Source organism: Rosa chinensis, chromosome 6, assembly GCF_002994745.2.
Source record: "Rosa chinensis cultivar Old Blush chromosome 6, RchiOBHm-V2, whole genome shotgun sequence".
Lineage (NCBI taxonomy): Eukaryota > Viridiplantae > Streptophyta > Magnoliopsida > Rosales > Rosaceae > Rosa > Rosa chinensis.
Genome location: NC_037093.1, coordinates 9,684,620 through 9,709,130, shown reverse-complemented (window position 1 = coordinate 9,709,130; position 24,511 = coordinate 9,684,620). Strand labels below are relative to the sequence as shown.

Below are 24,511 nucleotides of genomic sequence, written 5' to 3'. Positions count from 1 at the left end.
ACTGTGCGTAAAGGCTATCACACACTGAAATCCGTGTGTGAAAGTCTTATTACCCACAGATTAAAATCCGTGGGTAATTGTTGTTTTGTTAGTAGTGACTTGAGAGTTGGTTGTACTAGAGAAACTCGTTGTAATTTATTCCATTTTTGAAAAAAATAAAATAAAACCTCCATTACAAAAATATGCATGTCAACGTTAATAATTGATCATGTGTCTTCCAATTTGATAGAACGTAAGTAAACTTGTACAGTTTGGCTACCCAAAAGTGATTGAAAACATAAACATATTAATCATGATGGTGGTCATAAAAAATGAAATTAAAATTTTTAAAAAAAATCCCACAGTAGGATTCATTTCCTTTATATTTAATAAAAGATTAATCCACAAAACTAATGTAGCTCTTTCGTTTGGTCACTCTTGAGAGATTGCAAAATATCTATGAAATTTGGTCAATATTTAGACCTACAAAACTTGCATCTTTTGTCATGACAAAAAAATTTAACTCACACCACAGTTCAGATTCATTACACCAAAAGACTTCGCTATTTGGAGAAGTATTTTATTTAATAGTTAGTACACTAAACAATTGCATTAAATGAATACTGAGTGGACATACATGTCACATATAGTTAACCTGTTGCCCTATCACTTATTGGCCTTCTTAATACAAGACCTAGTTCTTATTCACATATGTTATCAACTAATATGAAATACCCTTAGTTTGCATATTTGGCTTTATAGTCGGTCCACAGCTGGTCGACCGTCTTCCCGAGCAACTAGTTAAAGAAATCGTTACTGTAACCATCTATCATCTTCTTGTTAAGTTCTGCCACAAACCCGTCTTTAAGGCCATTGCAATAATCCAGGAACCGTGCAGTTACGCTGTAACCCTCGTCCCAACTGTTACCATCACCGGGTTTTGCAAACGAGGCGGGTATAAAACCAGACTTCAAGGTCACAAACTCAGCAATCCCTTCTACCACTCCGGTAGGAGCTTGACCTTTTCCATTCCTCTGCAATGAGTGTGTGATCTCATGGTAAAGTACCCAATTGAAGTCGTTTTTGAGGTTTGCCGCCGGTAGGTCCTGAATACAAGTAGTAAAAAATCATTAGCAAGTGCAAGGTCAAAAGTAGTATAAAGAAGACATCGATATACCGAAAAATAAAGTGTTGTAGAAAATCTCAACTTCATCATCAAAGTAGCTTTTTTCATGCGAAATTTTCATGACATTTGAATATCAAAAAGTTCAAATGTCTTTCATCTCACGAGTTAACACGCATGTCAAAACAAAATTGTCATAGACTTCATCCATATTCAATGTAGCTGGGGAGAATTATAATTGTGTTTATTATGAATAATAGGAACCCTTTATATAGGGAGTTACAAGGTACACAATAGATAATAGAATCCGAATACAATTAAATACTTATAACACTTTCCTATTACAAATCTAAACCCTAGTTTGTAGAGGCACACATTATGTCGACATCCTTCAACACTCCCCCTTGTGCCGCTCAAACTTGGTGATGACACTTTGATTGTTGCCTCGTTAAAAACCTTGTCAGGTAACAAAAACCCTGTGGGACAAAAATAACCCTGGTTGAAGGACAAAAAGAGCACAACACGTCCTTCACTCTTCGAGATCGAACATGTAGACATCATGCCTCCCCCTAATGTCAATATCTCCCCATGATTGCTACAATCATGGGGGTTCGGATAACTTTCTCAATCCGATGCTCTTCACATGTTTCTCGAAGGTGGATTTTGGTAACAACTTAGTAAATAAGTCCGCTACATTATCCTCTGATCGGATTTGGTTCACTTCAATATTTAAAAGTGCTTGTTGTCATTTTGATGGAAGGGAGGAGGAGCACGGAAGGTGGCATTTTGCCTTGTGGGGTCCGATCCCACACTTCCGTCATTTCTTTTCTCTCTGTAGGAATAGAACAAGCCCATATCAATCGTACCTCTCAAATATCGAAAGATTGTCTTTATACCAATCTAATGGCGTTGCGTTGGCGCGGGGCTATATCTAGCCAACAAGTTCATAATAATTGAGGTGTCCGGTCTTGTATTGTGCTAAATACAATAATGCGCCTATTGTACATGAATAAGCACTTCTGCTATTAACACGTCTTCGTCATCATCCCTGGGACGAAACGAATCCCTTTTAGGGCCAAGACTACAGACAACCATGGGAGTGCATTTTTGACTTTATCAAAATGCCTAAGCATCTATTGACACGGTATACAAGTTCTGAATCTAGGCAAAACTGTGTTCTCCCAAGGTCCTTCCTCTCAAACTCGGATTTCAGGTGTTCAGCGGTTTCCCTTAACTCTCAAGGGTTCCAATTATGTTTATCAACATAAACCGTGACAATTGCAAATCCGGAACTTGTCATGGAAACGCGTGGGCATAGTTCATTATATCCCTTCCCAATCAAGTAGTCATTTTAGTGAGCATTTCAACCTCGTTGCAAATACGCTCCGTGGTCTAGAGCCACTTGACTTGGGTAAATGAAGTCCATAAGAACCTTCATTATATTTCGTATCTAGATCCCCATAGAGATACGTAGTGACCACATTCGTAAGCTGCATGTTTAGTTATTTGGAAACTACTAAACTGATAAGGTAGTGGAGTGCAATGACATCTATTACGAGAGAATATGTCTTCTCGTAGTCGATTCCAGGGCGTTGTGAGAAACCTTGCGCCATATGGCGAGATTACCATATCTTTTTCTCATCACGCTATCTAACGAAGACTTATTAATGTCAATAGGTTTTATGTTAGGAGGTCCCGAAATCCTTCCTCTTCATTAGTGAATCCAATTCAACCTGGATCGCATCTTTCCATTTAGGCCAATTTTCTCTACGTTGGCATTCTTCAACAGAGTAAGGTTCAATGTCATTGGTCTCAATAATTCCACGTCCTCATGTACACTAGTGTAGTTCGTAGAGATTTCTATATTCTCAGGAATTGGTTCTAACATTGAGGCGTCCTCCAACGATGTCTCTTGGACATAACCACAATCCAAAATATTCTCATGAGACGGATTTTGAGTATCAATGATCAATGGATCAAGTTGTGCCAAACTCGCTCTCTTCTTAGGGCGAGAATCCATCAAACCTATGGGTCTCCTACGCTCTCTAGCGGAACCCATGGTCTATGACGCCATTATGCCACCTTTGTGGCGTCACCATACTACCATCCATGGTGGTGTTGCCGTACCCATCTTCTCTGGGTGGCACCATGTCCTCTTGTGGGGACATCAATCCTTGCAGACATGTTTGCAGCAGATATATGTGATCTTGTCACTTTTAGGGGATCAAGATGAGACATACATTGACTTTCTAATCTCCCCCTAACGATGCGAAGACTGTCTCATCAAAGTGACAATTCGCAAATCCAGCGAAATAGAGATCGCCTGTCAAAGGTTCTACATAGCGGACTTATAGTTGGAGACTCATGTCCAACAAATATATATATATATATATATATATATATATATGCATTCGTTGCAATGACTCATGTTGATGTGCTGTGGCGGCGCAATTGGCACATGAACCGCACACTCAAATATGCATAAATACGAGATATTAGACTCGAACCCAGTCACTAGCTGTAATGCAAATAAAAGTTGAGTGGCTGCTATGAGTCGTAGACGAATGAGCATAGCTGCATGCGATATTGCATAACCCAAGCGGAAATATTGGTGTGCATAACCAAAGTCCGGGCTACCATCGTAGTCTTTTAATGGTGGCTTGTCCGCCAGACCAATTGGGTGGGTACATGAGAATATGATACTTGATATCAATACCCAATGATATGCAATAGTCATCGAAAATTTTCAATGAACTCTCTAACATTATCAAGTCAAATTGACTGAATGGGATGATCTGGGTAGTGAGCCCGTAGCCATATGTTATGTGCTAGGAGTGTAGTATAAGCAGCATTATGAGTGGATAATGGCACAACACGTGACCAGCGTGTTTGTGTATCAACCAACACCATAAAACATCTATACAGTCAGCAAGTTGGTTGATCAAATCCACAGAATTTCCTTAGATTCTTTGTGAGAATGGAATTATTTCCTCAATCTCCTTTGCATAGGATGGTCTCAATCCTAAATAACAGGCTTTACAGAATGAAACATGGGCCTTATAATCAACCAATGAAGGTTTTGGTTAAGCCACAGTGTCACAATGGACTTGAGAAGTAGGGAGAGGAGTTGAATAAGGGTTTATGGTTTCAATGCCATGTATTTGCCGCAGGGGTAGGCAGCGTCGGCTATGTGTGGCTGGTCTTTGCACAATCATGGTGCCATGAGGCGCATGTGTAGCTCCTCGAACCAATTCTTGGTTCTTACTTTTCTTCGTTCTGAAAATGGATGTCCGTGTAAAGTCTTTAATACACGGATCATCATGCCAAAGCCTATATGTGTCAGAATCCCATAAATCGTCTCTCATGACATGGTTGGATTCAATAACTCGAATAGTGGTTGCATACAACCCACTAGAGTGACACATTAGTTTCTCTAATACTCGTTTATGTCCGTAGTCATTAGAGGTGATTCAAAGGAACTCTGTCCATTCTCATAATGTGTTTTCACATGAAAACCATTGGCTCTTATATAATAAAGTTTGAATTAAGGTATGTCTAAGACATTAAGTAAAAGAATTGACACTTTATTAATAGCCAATGATTACATCAAAGTTTCCAAAATCTAATCCAAAATAAAATCAAACTAAGACACATTGTAGTCACTCTATCTGTTTGGTAACTCCAATCAAATATGACGAGGAAAGTAAATAGAGATGTTGGTGGAGCGAGGCTCTCTTAAGTACCAATAATCTCAATGACTTTCCTAGACATCACATTTTGTTGGGTCCGCCACATAAGAAAGAGTTAATACAATTGTCATTTATTGACTAAGGCATATTGCCATTACAAAAGTTCTTGGAAAAATAAAATGACTAATCAAATCAAAGTCTGCTGCATCCTTGTGCACTTCATCTTCAGCTTTGAAGTCCTCTATGTGAGATTGACATCTTCACTATCTTCTTCTTCTTCTGCAAGATACACTTCTTTCTCCCTCAGTTCCCTGTATGCCCTGTATCTTGCAGCTAGTTGCTCGCTTGCCTTGCATTGCTTGAACCAATGCTCAATTGATTCACATCGATGACACACATCATTGTGGTTGCCTCCCTTTAATTGAGGTGCACGTTGCGGGAGTTCCCTAGGAGGGTTGGTGCCACCACCACGACCCATGGCGCCATCACCACGGCTAGGGATACCACGACCCCCTCTCCCAAGTGTGGCATTACCACCACGTGTATCCACACCAAACTTGCGGTTTCCTTCCTGGTTAGGGCGGTTATATGGGCCTATACGTCCCTCATTCTTAGGGTACCGCTCCTTGTGCCCTCCTTTGGGTGCATTATAATTCGCCTCATGAACGCTCTTAGTTCCAATGGGCCTTGAATTATAATTTCTCACGAGCATGTTATCATGTTTCTCAGCTACAGATATAACATTGATAAGCTGATGAAACCTTGTGATCCATCCAGCATTGACTTCAGTGCAGTATTGCTTTGATACCACAATGGCTGAAACGGGGAAGGTGGAGAGAGTTTTCTCAATTAGCTCTTGCTCTGTGACAGGTTGTCCACAAAACCTCAACATGGACTGTATGCGAAGAGGTTCTGAATTATATTCAACAACAGACTTGAAATCAGCAAAGCGCAGATTGTTCCATTGAACCTTCATGTCAGGGAGGAGGGAATCTTGGACATTGCCAAAGCGCTCTTCTAGCGCTACCCATAGCTCTCTTGCATTCTTGATCGACATATACTCCAATCTGAGTGCCTTGTCCATATGGCGTCACATCAAGATAACTGCTTGAGCATGCTTTGTAGGTGTTCACACGAACATAAGATCCGGTTAGGTGCCTGGATTATGGGTAATATTCCCTTTGAAGTGAGATGGTTCTCAACATCGGTTACCCAACTGTGGTAATCCGAGCCTGTTGAGTCAAGCATGGGAAAGTTGAGTCTAGGTTCATTCGACATCCTGAAAATAAGAAGAGAAGATATATTAGTTTCGGAGTTAAACTTCCACAAAAACTAAAACAATAAGATTTCTGAGCTATGCTACCAAGAAATCAATTTCCAAGAATCTCTTTTAGATTAGACCAAACAATGATGTTTTAATATGGTCACAATTTGATGCTTATGGACGCTCTTAGTCCAAGCATTATGAACACTCTTAGTTCATATGAACGCTCTTAGTTCGTTTAATTATGAACACTCTTAGTTCATACGAACACTTTTAGTTCGTTAAGCGTGAATCCCCACAATTCCGCTTTGTTAAACACTCAAAACCATTTGGCAACATATATTCCAATATTCTGCATAAAATAAAGGGAATTTAAATTCAAGAAAGCGGCAACCTTAATTATAAAAACTTACGTAATTGTTTTTGGCTTGAAGACACGCGCGTGTTGATGCAGGCGTGTAGCTAAATTAGGATTGCCAGAATTTGGTCAAAATTGGCAGTTGGTGGGCTGCCCTTCTCCCATCTTTTTTTTCTTTTCTTCTTTTCTTTTCTGGGCCCACTCCTTCCCCTTCTTCTTCTATGTGTTTCTTCCTTTCGTTTTCTGTTTTTATCTTTCTTTTGCAAGGCAGGCAGGCATGCTTGCAGGGAGGCGGGCTTGCAGGGACGCAGGCAAGCAGCTTCGGCAGCAGGTGCGCAGGGCAGGAAGGGCGCTGGCTTGCGGCAGAAGGTGTGCAGGCAGGTGCGTTGCAAGGAGGCTGGGCTGGTGTGCAGGCAGCAGCACGGGCTGCGTAGGTGTGCAAGGCGAGCTGCAGGGGGCTAAGGCAGCAGGGGCTGCAGGAGGCTGGGCTGCAAGAGGCTGCGGCAGGAGGTAGGCCGAGCTAGGGTCTTGTGGGCAAGGAGAGTTTACGGAAGATTTTAAGGTTTTTTTTCTTTTGGGCTAGAGTTAGAACTCGTGCTGATAACGTGTTGTAGGAGAATTGTAATTGTGTTTATTATTGATAATAGAAGCCCCTTATATAGGGAGTTACAAGGTACACAATATGTAATAGAATCCGAATACAATTGAATACCTAGAACACTTTTCTATTACAACTCTAAACCCTAGTTTGTAGAGGCACACATTATGTCGACATCCTTCAACATAATGATAAAATAATGAATTGTGACAAGAAAATTTTCTTATACTTCGAGATTGCTATGTGTATATATTAGTCAAAAGAAATATCAAAGGAAAAAAAAAATGTAAAATATTGAAAATCTTGACCATGTATATATTTACCTGGATGTACTTGGCTGAAACATGAATAATGTCACCGCTCGAAACCGCAATGCCTTCTCTGTCTTCGACGAACAAGCTTATGCGTGGCTTGTCCCTTCTCTCTGCAGCTGTAGTTTCCTTAAAGAGGTTCCAGATGAAATCAGTCGCGTCTCTCATTCTTTGCTTGGTGTAGTCCAAGCCCAGCTCGTCTCTAAAACGGACTCCACCAGGGGTGCTGAGAGCCCGGTTCTCGACGATGTACTCAATAGCTTGAGTTTCATGGACAGTAGCTAGGGCTAAGAGAGAAGCAAAGACAAATGAAAGGAGAAAGCGAGCCATGGTGTTTGAAATGATTTACCAAGTGACTGTAATTTGTTATGCACATAGTGTTTGCTCTTTGTGGTTTATATAGAGTTTGGTTCTGCAAGACATGGTTAGCATTAGGGCGTTTACTCACCAATATTCATTAAGAGCCATGTACGTAACTACGTGAGGAACGAACTAAATCACTAATCCATCTTTGATTTGTATTCAATTCAATTAACTGGTCATAGTCTTCTTACCAAAACAATAGTCCTAGTAGTCTGCTGTCCAGCAAGGTACCCTTTTGAGTTCGGCCGATAAATGATTAAGTTTCAAGATTTTAATTAATAGCAAACTACAAAGACCCCCCTAGTAGAAGTCCAAAACACAAATAACTCCTCCACTTTTGATTTTATACATCTAAGGACAAAAGTTTACACTTAAGGACATTTTGTCTTTAGTAAGTCTTTTACTTTCCTTAATAGTTATCTCTTCCTTGGGTAAAAATAAAATTGACGGAGCGTAGTGGGCCCATGCTTTTGAATTTGTTTGTTTAACCATATTGCAGGTATAAATCCATCCTCTATACTCGAAGGTAAACGGTTATTTTCACTATTCATAATTTCGATTGTTGATAGACTTGAGTTGATTGCTATTTGCAAAATTACTACTAAGGAACTGCAAAAGGAGAGAGAGAAATTGAGAAAATTAAAAACCTATAGAGATAATCTTAGTAGGGATTCTCCCAATTACTGGGATATTATCTATAGACTACAGACTAGAATATATAGAATAGAAGAGGAGATAGATAATCTCTTAGAAGTTCTGGAAGAGGAACAAAAACCTCTTGATTATTTGAGCATTGGTTAGATCCGCACATCACTGGTATCAGAGCTTGTAAAATAGCTCAAGGAGAACCCCTCCTTAATGGGGACAAGGTCAGAATTGTTATTAGAAAAAATAAATTCTCTATTGAAATCTTCTGATGAGAAATATCAGAAGTTGTTACTAGAAATATCTAGATGTCAAACTCATCTAGAAAAATTACCTGCTATAATCCACCAATTAGAAAGATTGGAAAACAAACTGGATTATATCAAAGAACTTCCAAAAGTGGAAGAAGAAAAGCTGACAGTTGTCAGTAGAAAAGTCAATGAACAGCAAAAAACGCTGGATATCATGAAAAATATACTGAAGGACAAGAAAGTGCCTACAGTAAAAAAGAAAACTAATGGATTCAAACCGTTAGAAAAACCAGACACAAATCGTATTCCAAATATGATTTTTCTGGAACCATCTACTAGTCAGACTAGTATCCGGTATGAAAATCCGGAAAATAGAGAAATGAAGATGTTAAGCATCTTTGGGAAAAAGAAGGGAGTACAGCTCCTAAATGCTGAAGAATTCGAATTCAACGAAATCGAACAAGAGGTAAAAAATTCCTCAATCCCAAAGTTAGATTTTAAACAAATCTACAAAAGGGGAAAGTTTGATTTAATGGATAGCCATTATTTTAAACTTCTGGAAATTACAACTCCAGCTACAGCAGGAGGAGAGACTGATCTTCTATTAATCACTCCTTCAGAAGTTGCTAGAGCTCAAGCAAAAAAATATCAATTTATGCATATTGGAGCAGTCCAAGTAGGCATAAATCTACTTGCACGTGAAGGCATAAACTGTTCGGTCCTATGTGTCCTACAGGACAACAGGTTAACAGACTTCCAAGCTAGTCTGTTGGGAACACTCGAAGCATCCTTATGCGACCAAGTAGCATATTTCAACTGCTTCCCCAACTTCACCACCAGCTTGAAAGATGCAGCTCATTGTCTCAGACTGAGAGTCAAGACAGATGGTATATCCATGAAAGAAGATATGCAAGAACTTGCTATAGTATATAGAATATACTATAAATTGATGAGTACTACAGTAGCCCCTAAGACAAGGATAACAAATATCCCAGGTCTTACTACTGGATTCCTCACCAATCAGAAGAACCATTCACAACAAATCCACAAAGTTACTTGGAATGAAGTAACTTTTCCTCTTGAATGGAAATTATCCGGTCCAAAAAAGCAGCCGGAAAGAGCAAAAGCAAAGATCTACGAGAGTAGAAAGACTGGAGAAATTAGTCTTAATTTTGACAATCACAGAAGAAGTGATGTCAGTCCTGAGAATCTCAGGATAAACAAGAACAATCTTCTAAGAAGAAGCTACAGCACTAGAGAAGCTAGTGTCAGTGGTATAAAACCCACTATTGAAGAGCCAATTTCTGAAGAAGAATTGGAAGCTGATCTGAACAGACCAGTCCATATGTTCAGAACTAAGAAGCTCTATGATCTTTATGAAGAAGCTGGGAATTGCGAAAATCCTGAACGATTAGAAAAACTAATCGAAGAAATGAAAGAATACAAATTCAGAAAGACAAGAAAAGTCTTTCCTTATCAAGATATTGAAATGGAAGAAGGAGAAAGCTCCAGAACTTTCATTAGCAGAGAAAAAAAAGAAATAAAACTCCCATTTCAGAAAGCCCCCACGGGTAAAAAAGGAGAAAGAAATTCTCAAAGATTTGTCCCAGAGGACAATCTGCCTAGAGTTCCGATCACGAACTATGGCATATGGTTAAATCTAGACAAGAGTCTAGACAAAAGAAAAACCATTGACCAATGGGTAGACAGCCTGATGATGGCTTCTGCACTCACCCTTGGCAAATTTGAAGCACCAGATCTGCAGGTGTACTATGAAACTACTCTCACTGGAGTAGCAAAAAAGTACTACCTATCTTTCAAAGAAACTGCCAGAGGAAAAGACTGGCTGGAAGAAATCAAAAATTCAAAATCTCCGTATGATTTTGCAGTACCACTGTATGATCAGTTCTGTGGAGATCTTTCAAATCTGAGTGAAAAAGCCAAAGAAACGGCAAAATCGAATATCTATGCTCTTAAAATCTGTGACATGAGATATTTCGAAGAGTACTTGAATGAGTTTCAAGAGTACTACTGTACAATTGGTGAACTAGAAAATACTGATCTAGTTAATCTGTTGCACAGAAAACTCCCTGAACCATGGAGAACAGCTGTGAGAGAAAGTATAGCTGAAAAACCAATTGAAAGATTTTCAGTTGGAGGGATTGCCGACAGAATCCGGCAATTACTGAAAGAGCAATGCAAAGCCAATCTTAGAGCTAAGATGGCCAAGAAACAACTCAAAGGAGTTGAAAATTTCTGTTATGGAATATTAGATATGCCCACAAACTGGGGATGCCATGACTCCAAATTCCACAGAAAGAAGAAGAAAGAAAAATATTACTCTAAAAAATTTAAAAAGAGTAATCAGAAGAAAAATTGGAAATTCAAGAGAAGTTCCAATTACAAAAAGCAACAGGATGAAGATCCTAAAAAGAAATTCTTCAAAAAGAAGAATACTCATCAGCATAAACAGCCTAGCAAGAAAGCTTGCAGATGTTGGTTGTGTAAAGCTGAAGGACACTATGCAAATGAATGTCCGGAAAAGGGTAAAAGATCTACTAAGGCCCTCTTTGAAGAATATGAGCAAATAGTAGAGGTAGCAAACATGAAAGGCTACGAAATAGCCTATTCTGATGATGAAGATGACGACAGGTCAGTCTACTCTGCCTGGTCTGGAGAAGAAGAAAGTTCATCAGAAGAGTCTGAGATTGATTCTGAAGTAGAGTACTTCGAATCTAGACAACTGAATGTTTTGAGAATAAAAAACTGGGAAGAAAGCAAGACAGAATCCTTCATGTCTTCTTATCAGGTGAACCCTGGTACATTCGTTTGTGACTACTGCTTTTGTCACGAAAAGAATGGTCTCCCAATGTTTTGTGAAGAGTCTAAGAAGACTTATCACAAAGAATGCTTCATAGCTGAAGCGAGAAGAAAAACCAAGAATGGTCTTGTCAGCCAATTGGTTAAGCAAGAATATGAAGAGTATTTTGCCGAGCAAAAGGCAAAAGAAATTGAAACTCTTTTCCAGGAAACCATGGAACCATCTTCCTCGAAAAAGGAAGAAATCGTCGATAAAGAAAAAGTCGATGAAGATATTGAACTGGTTGAAATACCAGAAAATGTAGAACTGGTGAAACCACCAGAAACGGTACATCTCTTAGAAAGACAAGAGGCTACTGACACATGGGATCTACTTGGCCAACCCTCTGGCAAGTATGATTATAAAGTCAGATATGATCCTCCGTCCTGGTTCAGTGATCCAGACATCAAAGAGATAATTCCTACAAACTGGGATGATAGTGAAGATAAATCACCCATGCAGGAAAATGTTTCAGAAGAATGTAAACCATTCATTCCAAAAGAGCAAGCTCAAGAAAATGAGCCTCACCAATCGAAAGTCGTCTCTACAAGTAGATACAGCAACTACATAGAGATCGGACTCAAATTCCCTGATCACAGGAAATATCATCTACATGCCTTTGTAGATAATGGATCAGGTTTTACTGTTGCAAAGAGATTTGCAATTCCAGATGAACTCTGGAAAGAAGATAAGAAAAAGTCTGCTACTGGTGTTACATTTGATGGAAGCCATCTCACCATGAAGAAAGTAGCAAAAAATGTTCATATCACCATTGGTGGAGGAACATTTATCATCCAGAATGTTTGGCAGTCAGAAGGCCAAGGATCTGATTTCCTGTTAGGAAATGATTTTATTCTCCAACAAAGATTTATTCAGGATGAAGAAGCGATAGGCTTCAGGAAAGGAGGACGAGTGTTCTGGGCAGACCGACTCACACATGCATTCAGTGTGGTAGGTCCCGGTTTTACTACTCACTATCAGAGATCGCAACAGAATAGTGGTGATCTTACCCCCTACAAACCCAAATTCGAGCCCATACTCCAAATCAAACAACAAGAAGAATTGCTTGTTGAAGAATCTTCAGAAGAAGAAGAAGAAGAAGCTAGTGAAGATGAAGAAGCTAGTTTCATCCATGAACACAACCTCAAGCACTTTCAGAATAAGCTTGAGTCTCAGCAAATTCCCACTCTTGAAAAAATCAAGAAACTACTCGAGCAGAATGTGGATACAAATCCTCAAAAGTTTTGGGAAAAAGACCCAGTGGTCTGTGAATTGAAATTGCATGACATGAATGCTATCTGCCATGTCAAAGCCATTCCTCATTACAAAGAGGAAGATCAAAAAGAATTCAGAAAAGATATTGAAGATCTCCTGAACAAGAGATTGATTCAACCTTCCACTAGCCCTCATCATGCTCCAGCATTCTACGTGAGAAATCATGCAGAAACTCTAAGAGGAAAAGCTAGAATGGTGATTGACTACAGAGATGTCAACAAGAAGACTGTCAAAGATGGTTATCAAATTGCTCAAGTAAGAGTACTGATCAACCAGCTCAGAGGAGCCAAAGTCTTTTCGAAATTCGATGCAAAGTCGGGTTTCTGGCAAGTCAAGATGCATCCTGAGAGCATACCTCTCACTGCATTTGGAACACCACAAGGCCATTATGAATGGTTAGTAATGCCTTTTGGTCTAAAGCAAGCTCCCTCAATCTTCCAAAGAAAGATGGACAACATCTTCAAGCATGTGGCAGAGTTTTGCGTCGTCTACATAGATGACATCCTAGTCTTCTCCAAAAACAAAGAAGAACACATGAAACACCTCCATGAGGTAGTAAAGCTGATAGTTCAGCATGGAATCATCCTAGGTGAAAAGAAAATCTTCTTTATCCTTGATGAAGTTGATTTCCTAGGGATAAACATCAAAAATGGAGTAATAAAACTCCAACCTCATATTCTTGAAAAGATCTGGAAGTTCCCAGACAAAATTCATGATGCTAAGAGTCTAGAGAGATTCCTTGGTGTCATAAATTATGGGAGAGATTTCATCCCTAAAATCTCAGGGTTAACAGCGATGTTATCTCCTAAGACAAGTTCCAAAAGAAAATGGAACTTCACAGAAGATGATGAAAAGATTGTGAAGCAGATAAAAAATCTCTGCAAAAACCTCCCTCCTCTCCAACAACCAGAAGAGAATGATGAAATTATCCTCCAGACAGATGCGAGCGATAATTACTGGTCCGGTGTTGTTCTGGCAAGAGCGCCTGGAACTAACATTGAAAAGATCTGCAAATTTTGTAGTGGCAAGTTCAGCCCTGCAGAACTGAATTATCCCACAGGGGAAAAAGAAATTTTGGCTGTCAAAAAAACGATTTTAAATTCACCAGCTTTTCTTGGAAAAACCTTTACTGTCCGCACCGATTGTGCCAGAGTAAAGAATTTCAAAAATTTTAAACTTGATAAAGCTGCTGATAGAGGAAGATTAGCGAACTGGCAATTATTTCTTAACCAATATGATTATAATGTTGAATTAATTGCAGGAAACAAGAATTATCTTCCAGACGCATTGACCAGGGAAATGGCAATGTTTAGCCAAAGAGAAGACGACGAAGGTCGTAATCCCAGAAGCAGAAGGACTGGGAAAGAACATGAGCATCAAGAAGATCCTATGGAAACCAAAGAAAAAGTTCTTAAAAGGTTTCTGCTAAGTCCTAAAGGACTAGCCTCAACTGATCAATCCCAGGGTAAAGGATTGGCTAGCCCGTCTCAAACGGCAGACGGTAAAGGCTCATCAAGACCGTTGACGGCTGCTGCTTTGCCAAAAAGCAGACCAACTCCAACTGGAGTCATAAATGTTTTTAATTATGAATTAAGAACTTTTGACACTCCTGTGTTCAGAACTGGCAGGAGACTAGCTTATCACCAGAAGGCAATCTTAGATAATCTCTTATTTGCTTTCCAAGAAAGAAGCAGTGGTCTAATGTTCCCGGCACTCTTTGCACTAGCTGAAGAACTATATGAGAACGCCAGACCACAATTTGAAGAAAGTCATATACAGCAGAGTGCTGTAAGAAAAGAAAAAATTCTCTTCCTTGAAAGTCCAGAAAGTGCTAGAGTTCCTGTCATGGCACTTAATGAATCAGACTGGCATGAATTCCACAGTCTGATAGGAAGACATAATCCAGAAGACCTAGTTCCTCCAACGCTCTTTATTGTTTCAGGTCCTTATGTTGGAAGATACCTGGTTAATGTTCAGAGTGAACATCCTCAAGAACACAAGCTCTGGCTTGTTGAAAATGGTTTTGTCCATAATCTGTGGACTAAAACAAATGATGATCTAAAAGGTTTGCCGCCTATCATTGTTAATACAGTCAAAAATGTAAGAAAAAATGACTGTATGCTTAGACTGAAGTTCAGATCCACTCCTCCAGAATGGATCCAGAAGGCAAACGGTGAAGTTGAATATATTCCTCCTTATCATTATGTAAGAATTATTCAAAGGAAATATCTTCAACCAGCCTGTGTAGGGTACAATGGCCAACCAAACTCAAGCATCCCTTGGATGAAAGCCATGACTCTAGAATATATCAAAAAGATCATCTCTGAAGATACCTACAATACCTTCCTGGCAGCAGGAGAGAAAATTATCATCACTGCTTACGATCATCCTGACGTAGTCAGCAGTGACTTGTTTCTATCTCTTACCAGAAAAGAGATAGATTCGACACTGGCATGCTTACGATGGGTGGAAAAACTTGAAACTGACAACCACTACAAGATGTATGTTGATACAGATGTCGAAGACAATGCAACAACAGTAAGGATGGCCCAGGCAGATAACGACTCGTTTGTCCTTGGTCACAATTCAGAAACCGACGAGAACATGTGAAGCAGCAGGTGTAGAAAACACCGAAAGTCCTTTTGGATTTTTCCTAAAAGTGACTTTTGCTTTTCAAAAAGCAGGTGAAAAACATTTCACCTAAAGGAATCTGCTTTTTCCCCGGTCGACCTCCACCAGCAGGAGCACTAAGGAAAGCAGGAAATCACGGAGTCGTTCTGTACATTTTGTTGTTTTGAATTGTAATTTGAGTTCCGCTCCCTATATAAGGAGCTTTAGCTTCCCTTAGAAGGCATTCGAAGAAAAAGGCATTAGTTCTATATTCGAAAATCTCTAAGATCAGCATATCTCAGTAGCAGTAGCAGTCCGTCTGTGGACACAGTGTGCTTTCTATTACAAGTAAGTGTTTGTAAATCAGTTATGAGTAGCTAAAACAGCTTCTAGCTGTTTGCCCAAGAGTGAGGCTCTGGGTTCTGTATCTGTATTTATGTTTGAATAAATAAATTCAGTTTGTGCCCAGTACTCTGTCACAAAAATATTTTACTATTTTTGCATCTATGTTTTGGTAGCAGTAGCAGTCAGTAAGCAGTAGCAGTCTTTCTATAAAAACTGACCCCTATCATACTAAGGCAGCAGTGATTCCGCCCTGGTAGTAGCCGCTTAGACAGGAAGTCGTTAGGTGAAATTGTGGCATGTTGAAGGCTAGTCCTTAGGCTGATACTGTGTTAGTTTGGAAAAGAAATAGGCTGATACTGTGTACTGTAGCTGATACTATGTAAAAAGCAAAGAAGGTAAAAGGAGAATAGTGTCTGTCCTTAATTGTATAGTGGAAAAGGTTGTGGACTTAGTTGTCAAAAAATATGTTGTCTGGTAGTGCTTTGTAGTTAACCCTTTAATTAATGACACAATTTTAACCAATAGGATAATCCATTAGTTGTTTTGGATAACATGACCACTGTAAAACAATTTGTTAAGGAGGAGGACAGAATGGATGACTTAATTTGTTAAGAGTTTTTTGGCTACGGATCTGCTCTATGTTAAGAAAAGGAGGAGGGCAGAATGGATGACTTAATTTGTTAACAGTTTTTTGGCTACGGATCTACTCTATGTTAAGAAAAGGAGGCTCCCAAAGTGGTGAGAATGATAAACTAGTAGGAACTGAGAATTTGAAATATAGGCCAACACAGATATAGGAACTTGATCATTTAAGAGAACTAATGGCAAAAAAGCAGAAAAACAAAGTTCAAAGAGTTAATATAATAGATGTGTCCCTTATGTACTATCTTTTTTAATTAATAAATTATTAATCATTTAAGAGAACTAATGGCAAAGAAGCAGAAAAACAGAGTTCAAAGAGTTAATATAATAGATGTGTCCCTTACGTACTATCTTTTTTAATTAATAAATTATTTTAATTGCCAAAAAAAAAAAAAAGATGTGTATTAAGCTTTGAATGCAGAACCTAACTTGTACATAGAGATACATACACAATGGTTATCCTGATTCGTTAGTGAAAGGGTTCACAGCTTAAGGATCAAATATTTGCCTAAAGTCATTAGTACAATAGTCCTCATAGTGCATTGGTGAAATAAGGGATCCAATGCAGAACCTAACTTGTACATAGAGATAAACACAATGGTTATCCTGATTCGTTAGTGAAAGGGTTCACAGCTTAAGGATCAAATATTTGCCTAAAGCCATTAGTACAATAGTCCTCATAGTGAGGCATTGGTACAATAGTCCTCATAGTGAGGCATTGGTGAAATAAGAAGGGATCCAATGGATTTGTAAAGAGTGAAACAAATGGGGCACAATTTCACAAAGGGTGAGGCTATTGCCACCCTACAATTTTCTTTGTTCACCCTACTTGCTCATTACACCCTATAATTTAATTACAATTATTAGATTTACTTATCCAACCCATTTCTCTTTCTAAGAATACCCTCCATCATATAAAAAAAAATTTTGTTTAACGAAAATTTCTCATTTAATTTATATCAATTAAAAAGACGTCCTAAAATATATTAAAATTTCCTTATAAAATCATAATTTGATTTACTTCTATTTTTTTATTTTTTCCATTCAGTTTCAATGTTCGTTTATTTCAATCCATATTAAAAAATTAGTAAGTACTATGAGCAATGAAAAAAATATTGATTTTTTTTTCGTGTTTTAAATTTTTTACTTTCGGTGTTTCTAAAAGTATTATAAAGATTTTGATGAAGTTAACACTAATGGTTTTGTGAATTGAATAACAAATTAACGATGAGGACGCAACAAAAAGATAAAAAAGAAAATTGTAATAAATTGAAATTTGTATTTAATTAGTTATGTATTTAGTTTTCCTTAAAGATTTAAATTTTAGAAAATTAGTGTACTTATTAGTCATTTTGCATTTGGGTAATATAGTCTTTCAATAATTCAAATATTTGTAGGGTGAACAAAGAAAATAGTAGGGATAGCCGCACCCTTTCACAAAAATAGGAAGAATGGAAAGAATTATAATACTAATAATGTTTCCTTGAAATCTAAACATGGAACAGTACAATAGAATCTAAAACACATCTGTTTTTGTCTGAACATTTGTTTATGCAGGTGTACCCAATCAAATCACCAAACCAAATCTATTATCAACTACTGTTGATTCTCTTAGTTGTATCCGCTTCTTCCAGAATCCCATGATTAAGTGTCTATGAAGATCCTCCTGAAGCTTTGGCTGGGGGCAAAAGCACTTTGGCTGGAGACAGCAAAGCCACAGCACCTCTCTCAGAACTCAAGTACTTCTTGAACACACCCTGAAGCTTGTTTTTTGCAGCCTTAGCATGCAAGCTCACCAACACTTTGGAACAATCACTGTTTGAAAGCAATTAAAGGATAGTAAGTAAAGATCCAATCAATCATACAAACCCACTTACAGATTTTCAAAGCAAAAAAAAGAGAATACAAGAGATACTTACATTAGTTGAGATTCTGAGAAACCAGTGTGAAGCTTAAGCGTGTCACACCAAGCAGGACTCTTGTTTAGAGTGCATTTAGCAGCATAGACTGCAGAGGCAGCAACCATTGAAGGGCAGTACATTAGCATGCCATAATGCATCATACCCAATTCCGCTAAAAAGTAGACCAGGTTTTCCATCTGGACAATTCCACACAAGAATAATGTTAATGACTTAATATTAGCAACTTATCTAATTAAGCCAATATCAGGTAGCAACAATTGAGAGGGTTTTGATATGATTACTCACTTGTTCATCTGAAATTGCTGCTTTAATGAACCGGACCAAGAACACATAGAGTGTAGGTACAGTCAAGGTCCACTCCAACTTGCCCAGTATCATTTTCTCCATCACCAATATCTGCACATTACTGTAAGCATTGTCCGAAAGGCTAACAAAGTCATCGACCTGAGGGGGCCAGATCTCCTCATACTTTGAGGCAATCAGCATGGCGCTGATGCCAACTAATTGCAACTCTCTCCTTGGCACAGTCTTGACTGAAAGGAACCGATCAATTATGTTGGTGGTTAGGTAGAAAGTCTCTGGAGAAAGCTCGAACTTGCTGTGAACAACTACCAGCCAGTCCATCAGAATTGCTCTCATGTTTTCATTAATCTCGGCCTGTGAGTCCAAATAGTCATGAGGGCGGTTCTCATTCTGCATTATATATGTGTGATATTAGTTAGAGACTGATTGAATCAGAGACTGACAGTGAAATATACAAGTGATACTGAAAATAAGGGGACAATTCAATCTAATGCATACCTCAACAAGCTTATAGAACTTGTACATGTCCTCAACATATTCAACAGCAGCCAAGTCATTACCAGCATCTTTGGCATCAATATCAACAATCACTTCCTTTGGTTTATTAGTCAAACCACAAGCAGCCTGGATATCACCCCAATAGATAAATAAGAACAAACGAACAAACAATACCACAAAGTAAAATCTGCCACCAAAAATAATCTAGTCCAATCAGCCAAAGAATGAAAAAGGGTCAACATGTTACCTTGCTTCTAGCAGTAAGGACTGAAGTAAGAGTTGGTGCTGCTTTCTTCTTTGAAGCTCCTTCTTTCTTCTTCTCATGCACCTTTTCAATCAAGCCTTCCTCTGTGTCCGGACTGATTTCGATTATCTCCTTGGGCTTCAACTTGATATTAACTACTTTCTTCTGCACTGGCTTGGGTGCCTCATCCCTTTTAACCGCCACAAGTTCATTCACGTTGACACAAACTTGCTTCTGTACATCAAACAAAATAGGCAGAACCCAAAATCAGATACATGAATAAAGCAAAGCAAACAAGGTATAAATGTGATAAAAGAACCCATAATCAGACACATGATAATGCAAGAGAGGTATCAAAACAAACCTTGTTGTTCTCATTAGCTGCTGCAGCCTGTGCATTAGCTAGTAATTGAGCCCGGAAGTTCCTGCAATCACTATAGAACATTAGTAAGAAAGTAACAATCACCATAGAACATAAACCCAAAGTAACCAAAACAATTGAAAATAGGCACAAATAGAAGAGCGAGTAATAAACCTTGTTATGGGGCGATTCGGCTTGATCTCAATTCCTCGAACAAGTTGCTGGTTACCAATCTCACCAAGTGGTTTTCGGTTTCTCCCATCCGCCACAGCGTTCTTCTTCTGTGGCTTAACTCCTACTCCGGCCACTGCCATACCTATTATAACAGAACACATTAATCTCAGTCACAAAGAACACCTATTATAACAAACCCATTTGTAGAAATCGATCACAAGACAGATACAACAGTCTAATTCCAATGAAATCTGACAACTCTATGCAAATCTTTTCTGTCAAAAGATTGAAAAGATATGATTCTTTCATCATTTGGGATCCAAGAAACAGAACCCTTCAATCGGTTTTGGTGAACATTATATGAAACTTTATAAAACCAAATAAGGTAAATTCCCATAACAGAACAAACCTTTTAGATCTAAACCTTAATCATATTGGGTAGAAGTTAACCAAACCCAGAAGGCAAATCAGAAAATTTCATATGAAAAGGCACCAAGAGCAGTCAGATTCGTCGATTTCTCAACATGGGTAAGCCTTAATCATATTGGGGGGAAACTATCCACACCCAGAAACCAAATCAGAAAATTTCTTGCAAAATTTAAACGAAAAAGGCACCCAGAACCATCAGAATCCACGATTTCTCAACATGGGTTATGCAATTACACAAACACAAAGTCCAAAGATTGAACCTTTTCAGCAAAATTACCCAGTTATGAACGGTTCGTATCACAAATCAGATGAACAATCTTCCAAGAACAACAAAACCCCCAATTAGAATCAGAAAACAATACCTCTGGCTTGTTGTTGATCAACGACTCTCGAAGCCATTCCTAAATCTCTGATTCAAAATCAATCCTTTCAATCTTTCTCTCTCTGAAGCCCAAGAAGAAGAAGCGATTCAGAGAATGAATAAGAATTTGGAGCCGAATGACCCCTTTTTGAAGCTAGGGGAGCCACCGCTTCACTCCAACGGTCTTATTTTCTTTAATTTTGAGCCGTTGGATCAGAGGCACCATCTACGGGCCTATTCATTTGAGAATATTACCGTTAGGGGCAGAAAGGTAAATGACTGGGGGTCAAGGCGTGGTCACCAACTCATCACAGCTTATTCTGGATTTTACAGAGTGCCACGTGATCTTAATTTTCGACAAATAAATAGAAAGAATATTATTACCGTTTAAGTGGAATATTTAGTGGATACATCATGGGCAAAATGATATTATTACCGTTTAATCAATTAAGACTCGCTCCAAATTGACTACATACATTTTCTCTTTTGGATATGACGAAACATTACAATTGTTATTAAGCTGCTCAATCGTAATTCGTAAGTCATACTTCATTTTTTTCTTTTACAATAAGAGTTTTACCTTGGTCGGAAAACAATAAGTCATCATGTTCGCATAACTTGACACGTGCATAAACAAGTGACTCAGATAATTTAAAAAAGGAAAATAACAGAAGACTACAACTTTTGTTAAAAAATAACCAAACGTTACAGTTGATATGCCAAACTGAAATATTTGAACTGTAGTGGGTTAACATTCCTTGCATAATTAAAGAACAATTCTCATCAAAAATAGATACATAACAAGAGCACCCACTACCTAAGATCGAGGTCATAGGTTCAAGTCATCATGGAGGTAGGAGTGAAATCATTTGATCCTCTTATTTAAAGAAGAAAAAAAAAAGAAAAAAAAAGTTACATAACAAGAGCAGGTAAAATAGTGATACAGATTACTAAGGTATCCAAAAGATTATAATAAAGAACGAGCATCATTCCTAACAGAGCTACTCTCCTCGCTTATCTCGGGTCTTTGGTCCATGATGTATTTCGATTTATTCCTAAGATTTTTTTCTCAGATATGAGAGAAAGTTCAAATAAACAAATTTCTAAATGAGAAAATGTTACAAACAGTACCTGAACTAAGGCTCATTCTTAACTTCAGTACCCGACTATGCAAAACTATCACTTTGGTACCCCAAGTTTGAAGTCCGACCCAAAAATGGTACACGCCGTCCATCACGGCGTTAACTACCTAGCCACGTGGCATATTTTGAGGGCCCTCATGGTTTGCCACGTAGCAAAGACTTAACGCTGTGATGGACGGCGTGTACCATTCTTGGGTCGAGCTTCAAACTTGGGGTACCAAAGTGATAGTTTTGCATAGTCAGGTACTGAAGTTAGGAGTCGGCCTTAGTTCGGGTACTGTTTGAAATATTTTCTCATTTAAAATTGATAAAAACATAAAATAGCAATTAAATGATGCCCTTTTTTTATATGCCTAGTTACTTCGTGTTATTTTATACCTCAGTTTCACCAGTGTGATGTTTTTGTGTTTGAAAATTCTTAGGTTCACTCCTGGGGTGAATGAGCATATTCACTCTCTCTTGCGATTAACTCATAATAACTTTATAATTTTCTAATCCAACCATTAATTCATGTTGTATAATGTAATACAAAGATTAGCTCTATAAAAAATCAATCAAATTGAAGACCTTTCGGTTATTTATTTCTATGAAATACATAGACGGTTCATCATAATAGTAGTAAGTGTTGTTAGAACCATCTATTTATTTGATTCAATTAGATAATTAAACGATTTCCGATTTGATTGATTTTTTACAGAGATGATCTTTAAAGGCTAATTTAAGATATGGACCGTTGGATTATAAATTTATTAAGTAAAAGTATATTAATCGACAATGAGGGTGAATATGCTCGTTCACCCTAAGGATGAACCTAAGAATTGTCATTTTGTGTTGACCTTTTACCAACATATAAAAGAGCCATGCTAATTAAGATTTAATAATCTCAACCTAACATTACGCTATATTTATGTTCCATACGTTTACTATTCAATCTTGTCACACCTACGAGACTCGATATGCATGTATGAACCCACAATTACGAAAGAAAAGACCAGGTATTTATATAACTATCATATTAATGTATGAGATCAGATTCACGTTAACCATTTACGATGAATGAACAAAAACAGTGTGATTACTCATTGTGGCCTTGAAAGTAGAAACTTTCGAAGATGTGTTGGCCAAAAACACCTCTACAAGACTACAACTGAAAATTATAATAACAACAATCTTTTCTACCAAAATGTCCCTTGACCTCGTAGCTTGGCTATTTCTTGAATAGTGGAAACGACTTTATAGAATGCGAGTTTCGATCACACAAAGATCATTTCTATGTGATCAGTGACCGCTTCCTCTGCGGCTGGGACCGGAGTAAGCTTGAGCAATAATCAAACGCTTTATCGACTCGAAATGAGTAGCAGTGGAGCGATGAGCACCTCGAAGAGGTCTTGAGGCCTCGGTCTGCATGGAGTAAGAGAGCAAGAGGAAGAAGATGACAATGGAAAAGGCGTTCAAAGCCAACACAAGGGAATGAGAATGAGATTTCATTTTAACACGTAGAACTCCCTTCAGCAGTAGCTGAGCTAAGAGCCTAAGAGAATGTTTGAGTTTGAAGAATTGGAGATATACAAGAGAGGTAAGCTAGGTATGTTTCTTATATAGAACTTGAAAGAGGGTACGTGGGACTGGGGGAGATTAATTAGCTTTCGAGTTTTGTACTTGATTGACTTTGTTGATGAACTGTAGGCTGGATTGTGATTTTAGGCGCTTTGAGTTTGAAAACGTGAACCTCTGGCTTTGACTAGTTGAAAGGTTTTTCCAGTAGAATATTATAGATATAGGAACAATTCAATGGTCGGAGCAAGATTACAGTTACGTTGGTGAGCAATTTTTTCTGTAGAGTGCTGCATGATGTAGATCTTTCATGTTTGGTCTATTCTCTCTAAAGATTTCAGTTGGCGTTTTATGACTATTTATGTTGCTTTTACATGACCAAACCACTAAGAACCCTCTTTCCCTAACACCTACTAAAGATCCAAGCTAACACCTTATCCTTTTAGACCTAATTAACACTTTTAGGGTCTTTCTCTTATCGTTAAGACAATCCTTTTTCGCAGGTTTTTGGGAGACTCATAAATCCCAGAATCTTAGCGCTAATCACATAAAACCAAGCATATGACATGTAAATTCCATTACACATGGAACGACTATTAAGAACATATGGTCTCCAATAAAGACCTTCCAGTTTGAAGTTTGCCTTGATAAAACAAAGTGAAAGAAGGTGCCATTTCCATTATGTGATTCCAACCGGTGTTACTCCTTAGAATTTTTGAATTTTTATCTTTTCGTTACATTAAAGGGATCTGACTCTTACATAGCCTAATCATAACCCAGATCCCCGCTCTCCCACACCACTTATACTTCATTTAGTCTGATGCCTTTCGCCACTTATGCTTATCTCTTGTAACTAATCCTAATGATGAGGAACTGTGTCATCAGTTGACAAATGTAGTCTTTTCCAAAGTGGAATAGTATAAAAATGCTGGCTGGTTCGAGTGTTTTCCTCAATACCAGATCTGGAGGAAATCTTGAGGAAAAACGTTTTACTAAGAAGTTATTCAAAGGAACCTTGGCATGCTTTGGACTATAAAGTAACATAAAAATCAACCCTACGCTTACCTACACTAAAAATCAAAGCACAAGACCGAAAACAAACTTCAGGCACGGGAGCCTAGAGTCAGGAACATGTGCCACCACATCAAATGGAATAAATGGTTGAATTGGTTGAAGTTGTTAGGCTGGGCATCCCCTACTATTTGCTGCG

General features: G+C 38.2%; 2 protein-coding genes across 3 annotated transcripts; both read right to left on the bottom strand.

The window, feature by feature from the left end:
- Nucleotides 1-497: 497 nt before the first annotated feature.
- On the bottom strand, nucleotides 498-7,703 carry LOC112172814. Its single transcript, XM_024310300.2, has 2 exons — nucleotides 7,335-7,703; nucleotides 498-1,085 (listed from the first exon to the last, which is right to left on the bottom strand). Exons 1-2 carry the CDS (start codon nucleotides 7,650-7,652, stop codon nucleotides 777-779), a joined length of 627 nt encoding a protein of 208 aa, XP_024166068.1. The 5' UTR covers nucleotides 7,653-7,703; the 3' UTR covers nucleotides 498-776.
- A 10,062-nt stretch (nucleotides 7,704-17,765) lies between these two features.
- LOC112173237 (G2/mitotic-specific cyclin S13-7) lies at nucleotides 17,766-20,759 on the bottom strand. 2 transcript variants are annotated; one of them, XM_024310827.2, is made up of 8 exons: nucleotides 20,607-20,759; nucleotides 19,816-19,957; nucleotides 19,645-19,714; nucleotides 19,284-19,514; nucleotides 19,037-19,162; nucleotides 18,521-18,928; nucleotides 18,233-18,411; nucleotides 17,766-18,128 (listed from the first exon to the last, which is right to left on the bottom strand). In XM_024310827.2, exons 1-8 carry the CDS (start codon nucleotides 20,641-20,643, stop codon nucleotides 17,966-17,968), a joined length of 1,356 nt encoding a protein of 451 aa, XP_024166595.1. In that variant the 5' UTR covers nucleotides 20,644-20,759; the 3' UTR covers nucleotides 17,766-17,965. The 2 variants fall into 2 exon arrangements, with proteins under 2 accessions (XP_024166595.1, XP_024166597.1); XM_024310829.2 differs by having other exon boundaries at nucleotides 19,645-19,705.
- Nucleotides 20,760-24,511: the final 3,752 nt, after the last annotated feature.